The 7,593-nt window shown below is 36.0% G+C and overlaps 1 protein-coding gene across 2 annotated transcripts in view; it reads right to left on the reverse strand.

Moving 5' to 3' along the window:
* The window catches only part of LOC129442872 (SPARC-related modular calcium-binding protein 1-like), a 118,720-nt gene extending 113,642 nt beyond the window's left edge, over positions 1-5,078 (reverse strand). For both annotated transcript variants that reach the window (XM_073864917.1, XM_073864916.1), the window contains exon 1: positions 4,713-5,078. In XM_073864917.1, coding sequence (XP_073721018.1) covers positions 4,713-4,817 — 105 coding nt within the window. In that variant the 5' untranslated portion in view covers positions 4,818-5,078. The remainder of the gene's footprint in view (positions 1-4,712) is intronic.
* Between the last annotated feature and the right edge of the window lie 2,515 nt (positions 5,079-7,593).

A 7,593-nucleotide genomic window follows, 5' to 3' on the forward strand; every position in this document is an offset into this window, starting at 1 on the left:
AAATCCATGAATGAACTGTAAATGGTGTCTGGATGAACACTGACATAAATGCTGACTTCGTTTTTTGCTATGTTGTGTTTTAACTTTGTACAATAACTTGTAATATCATATAAGCAGGAGTTTTGTGGTACTGAATGTCAGCACAGCTGTGATTTGACCACAGCTTATTACAGCCATAATTAAACAAATAACTCACACTTCAGAATTGGCCAGTTAGCTCACTTTTTTCTTTGCCAACAAAAATAGTACCAGAATAAAGCTTTACATGTCACCAAGCAAGATTAAGGGCTGGTTTGAAACAACGCATGTGAGTAGTCTCCCTTTCTATACTCAGCAGGCTCCAGCATGTCTCTGGGTTTTGGAATAAAGAACAATGAATGATACTGGAACAATTGGAAATTGGAAGGATATGCTGACTTTTAAAAAACATCTACTCTCCGCATGTGAATACACCTGCAAGCAGATGCCTACACCTTGCACCACATGCATCATACGCTGTTCACATGCCGTGTCTCACTTAACCGAAATTTTTAGACTGACAGCAGAAGGTCTTGACTACATTGCAGCTTTCTTTGACCAATGACCATCCAAAAGGCCTCTAACTGACTTTGTTAAGCAACCAGTCACAGTACGGTACAGCTTTGTTTTCAGGTGGTCTGGTAAAAAATGCGACACATGTCTCACTAAAATCATGTAGAATTCACACATTTATGCTTGTATGTAAAACGCAATTTGCACATCATTTCTCCCTCTATCTCTCCAAGGCACTAAAACGCACACCACTAACACCTGTAGACTTGAGTGAGATGTGGGCTGCAGAGGGGTGCAGAAGTGCTTGGCTCCCATCCGCATACAGAGTTGGGGGAATGCAATCTTGGCATGGAATCGCCTTACTGTGTTTGTACTTTACACATCTGTACAAGGTTTTGGTGATGCATTCAACAAGGTATGTTATATGCCCCCCATCATTTAAGTACCCACAGAATGTTTCTAGTACTCACACAAGGTTTGTTATACATTTCCCGGGCAGCTTGACCGAACTACCACGAAACAAACTTTAATGGAGTGGAAGCTCTTAGATTTAATCTATAAATGGAGCAATGAATAAAATGAGGTAACGCTTGACACAGACGTGGGCCACCTGCCAAATCAAGCATTTGTTCATTAGGACAGCAATTTATGAGAAATAAATGCTGGGGGAATTCATATAGTCGTATCTTTTAATTGAACTACTGAACGAAAACAGATTAGACTATGCTTTGTCATGTTGGAAAAAGTTCACACACTATTAGGTCCATACTTCAAAGGGCAGGAAATATTGAAGGCTTCTAAGCAGGATCATGAGAGAGGTCCCAAAAGTATGTATGGAGAAAAGAGCTGTAAAACATAAGAACTCTTATCAAGATGTTTTTCAAACCTATAAATAACTCTGAAAACCAATGAAGATATTTAGATTTTTTTGTAACCAAACAAATCTGGGGCACCATTGACTTTCACAGTATTATGTTCCTTCTATGAATGTCAGTGGTTTCCCAAGATCTGCTTGGTTACAAATAATCTTCAAAATATCTTTATTTGTGTTCAGCAGAACCAATAACTTTATACAGGTTTGGAACAACATTAATGTAAGTAAATGATAACAGAATTTTCATTTTTGGGTGAACTATACCTTTAAATTAGACCTTTTTGTTAACTGTGGTAGACTATTATGTTTTTGGTTGTTTTTTTATTTAGCTTGACATCAATGTCTGCCATATCTGGAGAGTAGAGTAGCCAACACAGTAAAACAATTTTACAGTAATTATACAGTAATGAAACATAATGGAAGCAATTAATATGTACTGTAAACTACATTTTGAGAAAAATGTTTACTACATTTTAAATACAAGTAAATTTCATTACAATAAGTGGATATATAAATGTGTTGGCTATATTCTGATATACACTATTACTCATCATTGCATGGCACTTCAAAAAATTAATCTTTAAATGAATTAAAAAATAAAACATTTGCTTCTGACATTTCAGTCAAAGTTCTTGGCTGTGGTGCTAAAAAATGACATTCATATAAATCGTAAAAAATTTGATTAATGGGTCTAACTCTGCTAGCTGAAATATTGTTTTATGTTTTATGTTATCAACTAGCTGCCAGTAACTTACTGTAGATTTTACATTTATGTTATTTACTGGCAACATTTTGTTCAAAGTTAAATGAACATGAAACATTTGTTGACTTTATCTTCTACAGTAAGTTACTGGCAACCATACTACAGCAATTTTTTTAGAGTGTAGAATAACAGGTGATCAAATACTCGTAATATATTTGTCCTTTTGCAATGCATAGAAACATAAAAATGTGATTGTTACTGTAATGATTTTTACATGCATTTGCTCATTGAAGACCCCGTCAGGTTAGTTTCCCAGTTTGTCCTTATTTTAAAATTTATATCTATGTATGTATGTATATATTTTTGTATTTTATTCCTTTAAGACTATGATGTCATGCCAACACATCATGTTTATCAGACATGTGATAGTTCTAAGTTCTCAGTGACCTTTACACAGGCCCAGTTTAACCAAAGATCAAAGATTACCTGGCAAAATAATGCCTACTGACACGCTGGTACATTCACTGTGCCCAAACACTTTACTACTTGTTGACAGAATCAAGTCATATGCAAATATTCTCTTCTAAATCTGTGAGATATCAGAATTGGCCTGCAGAAGAGTTTTAAATTACTTTGACTGGAAAAGCGTGCTAAATAAATGTTAACTGTGAAAGAGGAAACCTGAAATCTTTCTGCTGTCAAAAGATACGGCTTTAGCCTTTTTTTAATAAACGGAATCATCTGATTGACTTTTTGGAAAGAGTTTGATTCTCATACTGGCCAAAAATATCTATGGCTGAGCAGCCATAATTTCATGTGAAGCATTTGGTTCCTGGAGTGAACTAAGTACAGAGATAAGCTTTTACAAATGAGCCACAGAAGGGAGTTTAACTCTACTGAAGCATTTAACTTAGATTTTTAATGGCTTTTTAAATACAACCTATTCAACCTCCTGTAATGATTAGATGAGGTGGATAAAAAATTGCCAGAATTATACGGCTACTATTACATTTCAAGCTGTATAACCCTTGCCAATAGAGAGGTAAGCAGATATTATTCCAAAGAGATAAAAGTGGGGTGCTATACACCAAAAATATGAGAAAGAGGAGATGCAAAGTCATTAAATGGAATTGAATTGGGAAAGATTAATGCTTTCAAATATACTTTGGCAGCCAGTGTCTAGAAATCATCCCACGTTAATTTATAGAGCACTTTTACATCTTTTAAAATAATGCATTTCAATGCACAATCATTTATTTTCTCTAACTAAGAAATGTGCATAGAATGCAAGAGATGTACAGTATGTGAATTTGGGCAGAACTGATGCAGCGAGCTTCCGTCTGAGAATGTATTACTCTACTTGAACCAAGTAATATATCGAAAGCCTTATGTGTTCAATGCAGATTAACTGCAATGGAAAATATTTTTTTAATAAAAAGTGCAACATTGTTGTACCCTGCTGCTGGAAACGTCTGAGAAAAAAAATTTGTTAAAAATGAAACGTCTGTCTCTTTTATTACTAGGTTTTAACATGCAGATGATGTGTTTCTGAGATTTAATGTCTGCAGGATTCAGTGATTTTTATCCTTACTCCACAGCCACTCTGACCACAAATATAACAATATTTCAGCAGCATCCACAAGATTTCTCACTACCACTTACATTAGTTTAAGTGTAACTCTGAATGACATTTTGTGGCTGTCACAAGTATGCATATGCCAGGTCTTTTAATCCATGGCATTTACAGTGCATTTGAGGTACACATTTAGACCAGTTTAAAATAAAAGGGAACAGCTTATCACCACATCACAAATCATCTGCTTACAGACAATGACAACCTGACAGAGGCTAAATCAAAGGTTTACATTAATGTATGAAAGATCATTTTTAAACACAGCATATAGTCCTACTATTCAATATTGTCTGTTGCAAAAAGAAATACTCCACACAGCCTTTGTTGAAATCGTATGAAATGGTGCACTGGAAAGGCAATGGTCCTCTTTTCTATGGGCACAGAGGGGTGCACAGGAAGCAAAAGACCTTTATGACAAAAGGTCAATGGGTGTACTCAAGTCTCACTGACAATCCCACAGCACAATGTGTCTCAGCAAGCAAATCTCCACTATTCAGCTGAATCACTAAAAGATGCTATGACAGCGAGCTATCCATTTAAAATATTTAGTTTAAAACGCGCATTTGTGTAAACTTAATAAGTAGGGACCAATGTTTAAAATCTGCATTGCAAATTGTATTTAGAGTTTAATGCATTTACCTAGTAAATAATTTAACGCCACTGTGTATGGCAGCTAAAATGCATCGTATAATGTTCAGGGGTTTTTAATTATGAAGGTATAAACGTGTAAACAAGATATAACCTCATAATCAAGGTATGACAATAAGAATGCAACGCAAAATACTGAAGTATATACACTGATATAGTCTAATAATAAAATTGAGGAACATTTAACAATTTTCTCATAGTTTCAATACTTTATTGGTACGCATTGACAGCATTAAATGACACCGAAAAGTGCACTTTCCAAATGCGCAAATGTGCGCAGCGAAACATCACGCTGCAGAGAGAGGAGTTGCGCACAGACTTACCCTCGGACCATTGGACTTCTGCGCGGAGGCTGGTGGGAGGCACATCATCGTCAGAAACATGAGGGAATTTAAAAATACCAAAACGATCAGATTCTGAGAGTACATTCTGTCTGATCGTGAAGTATCAAAACAATTCACAGCCTATATTAAAACTTTATAACTGTCAAAGGTCCCAGGTTTCAGTAAATTCCAAAAGTTTGTTCCCAAATGTATTCGTCCTCACAGGGGTTTTCCTTTACATGTGTAAATGATGTTCAGTTTCATAATGCCTGATAGGACTCATACAAGATGATGGTGATAGTGATACACGCTTTCCACTGCGTGGGACGGACGGTCCTATCCAAAGCTACAGGTTGAATAGTTTGTCTTTAACGCTGGGACGCGTTTAAAACCTCAGGAGGAGGGATTATATGGTACGACTGACATCTAAACGGCCCAATGACAGCTTGCTTTAACGGGGTGGAGGATTAATCATCACTAGACTTTGGTTACCGCAAGTGTAATGACGCACGATGCTCTACGATCATGACACAACTCTTTTACAACAGATTTCGTTTTTTACGGGTATTTATTGTAGTATGGCAGTTTATTATTAAAGAAGAGACTGGAGTTTTATATGATACGGTATATTTTTATATTTGAATGTACTTGATATCTTGACATATGTTAAATTTCTAGTTTTAGTAGGTCTATTTTGCAGTTTCATTTTTTTTCAAGAAACGCGTGTTTAGAAAAGTTTTAGATAAGTGTTTGACATACATTTGTTTGATACATTATAAACACAATATATTTAATACATTTTCAACCACGTCTTACTTTACATAGTTTTCATGTGTTAAAGAAAATGTTGCATTCTCAAGTCAGTGACTAAACAGAAGGTTCCCATTAGAGCAACATGCCCCGTGGGTACTGTGAACTATATGAGGTGTATCTTTTTTCCTGGGCAATATTGGCTGTACATGGTACTGAATGGTGGTTTCTGAACTGAAGACTTTTGGTTATAGAAAAATTGTCTTCGAAGTAACCTAAAAAATGCCCTCCATATGTTAAATATTGTAATAAACTACACTGTAAAAAAATGTACAGTACAAATTACAGTGTTATTGCAGCTGGGTTGCCGGTAACTTACCGTAGATTTAAATGTTATTTACTGGCAACATTTTGTTCAAAGTAAATGAACATTACACATTTACAAGTCTTTGTTTTTACAGAGTATAACTAAAAAAACAGCATCAAGCACAACATTCTGGGAAACAAAATCTGAAGCAAAAAACAGAAAAAGGTTGATGATGACTTCTGGTTCCCAGAATGCTTTGCATGAGGCTGTTATTGTATAGTTTTATTCTGTAAGGTTAACTTTGAACAAACTCTTGCCAGATAACATAAATTTAAATCTACGGTAAGTTACCGGCAACCCTGCTGCAATAACATGGATATTTCTACAGATTTTTTTTACAGTGTAAATGATATACAGTATCATCATCTTCTATTAACCCTAGTTACAAAACCTGTGCAAATAACACATTTTTTAAATATATATTTTTAGAGGCCTGTCATTCCGGGTTTACATTTATTTGACCCTGCCTGCATGTGAAACCATAATTCGATAATAAAACTTTAGACTGGATTTTAACGCACAGGGTCATACTGTGTGTCTGTCTAAAATTATAGGATATTAAGATTTCTTTGCAGAAGACCAAAAATTATGTACTATGTATAAAGATCAGGTAACATTTCAGCCTGTCAAGTTTAAATTAAACTTTAACCATTCTTTCCCCTTCCCCAAACCAAATTGAAATTTAGGAAAGAAAAAGATGGATAAAACCAAGCTAACGCGGCAACGTCCATGTATTTATATATTGGATCAGTTAATCAGACAAGCAGAACTCAGAGCTGCCTCTGCTGTTATTGGACATTGCGATGTGAGATATACCTTGATCTGTCGTGGATTTCCAGTCGCTTTTCTCCCTGGGACTCTGCTGTGCCAGCTGGTCCTTGCCCGACCGGGACTGTGTAAAGTTTTTTGGGGGGAGGGGACAGGCAAAGGAGTGTCTAATGGAATGTTAACGAGATCACTTTATGTGTTGTATCCACTTTGCTCCTGCCCTTTCTTTAAACCGTGCAAAACAAAGACACTTTCTGGTGTGTGAAAATTTGTTTTTGGACAAACGTTGAGCACTGCTGTTGTCATTTGGCTGGACTTTAAACAAATGTCTGACAAGGGCCAGAGTAAAATAAGAGCTGAAATAAAGGATTGTGCTGCCCAATTATCACACCGACCCTTTCGACAGATCCTCAATGGCGTTTCACTGTCTGTTTATAGCAAGCAAAGCCGACAGAAAATTAGCAGGTGTCTGTAGACAAGACCAGCCAGCCCAAACCTACGGGCACCCTGCCGACTCAAAATGCAATTATTGCCAGCTTTGAACATTTCACGGCATTAATCATTACATCACTACAGAAGAGAGGTCTTTTTGCCCCATACCCTTGTATTATTATGATGTCTAAGATAACTATGACAGGCCCACTTTATGTTAAGTGTCCCTAATACCTTTGTACTTTAAATTGGGTGGCTCTTACTGCTGTTAAACTCATTTACAGCTTTTGTAATTAGACATCTGGACTAAGCTTTATTGTGGTTTTACCAGCTTTTAGAGACGTCTACACCAGTCCTGAGATTCCTTTAATGTCCTTGGCAAAAATTTTACTCTTCGATGCATACATACCTGTTCAAGGCATTTAAAGTCTCCAATTTTTCTCATTGCTGTCTATAAGAAATGCTTAAGATAAGAGAAACACAATTTTGTCTATACGTATGAGCTCCTTTACTACTTCATCAGTTTAAAATGGACTATGTGTTTGGGGACTCATAAATAAGACA

The sequence above is a fragment of the Misgurnus anguillicaudatus genome, unplaced genomic scaffold, assembly GCF_027580225.2.
Source record: "Misgurnus anguillicaudatus unplaced genomic scaffold, ASM2758022v2 HiC_scaffold_28, whole genome shotgun sequence".
NCBI lineage: Eukaryota > Metazoa > Chordata > Actinopteri > Cypriniformes > Cobitidae > Misgurnus > Misgurnus anguillicaudatus.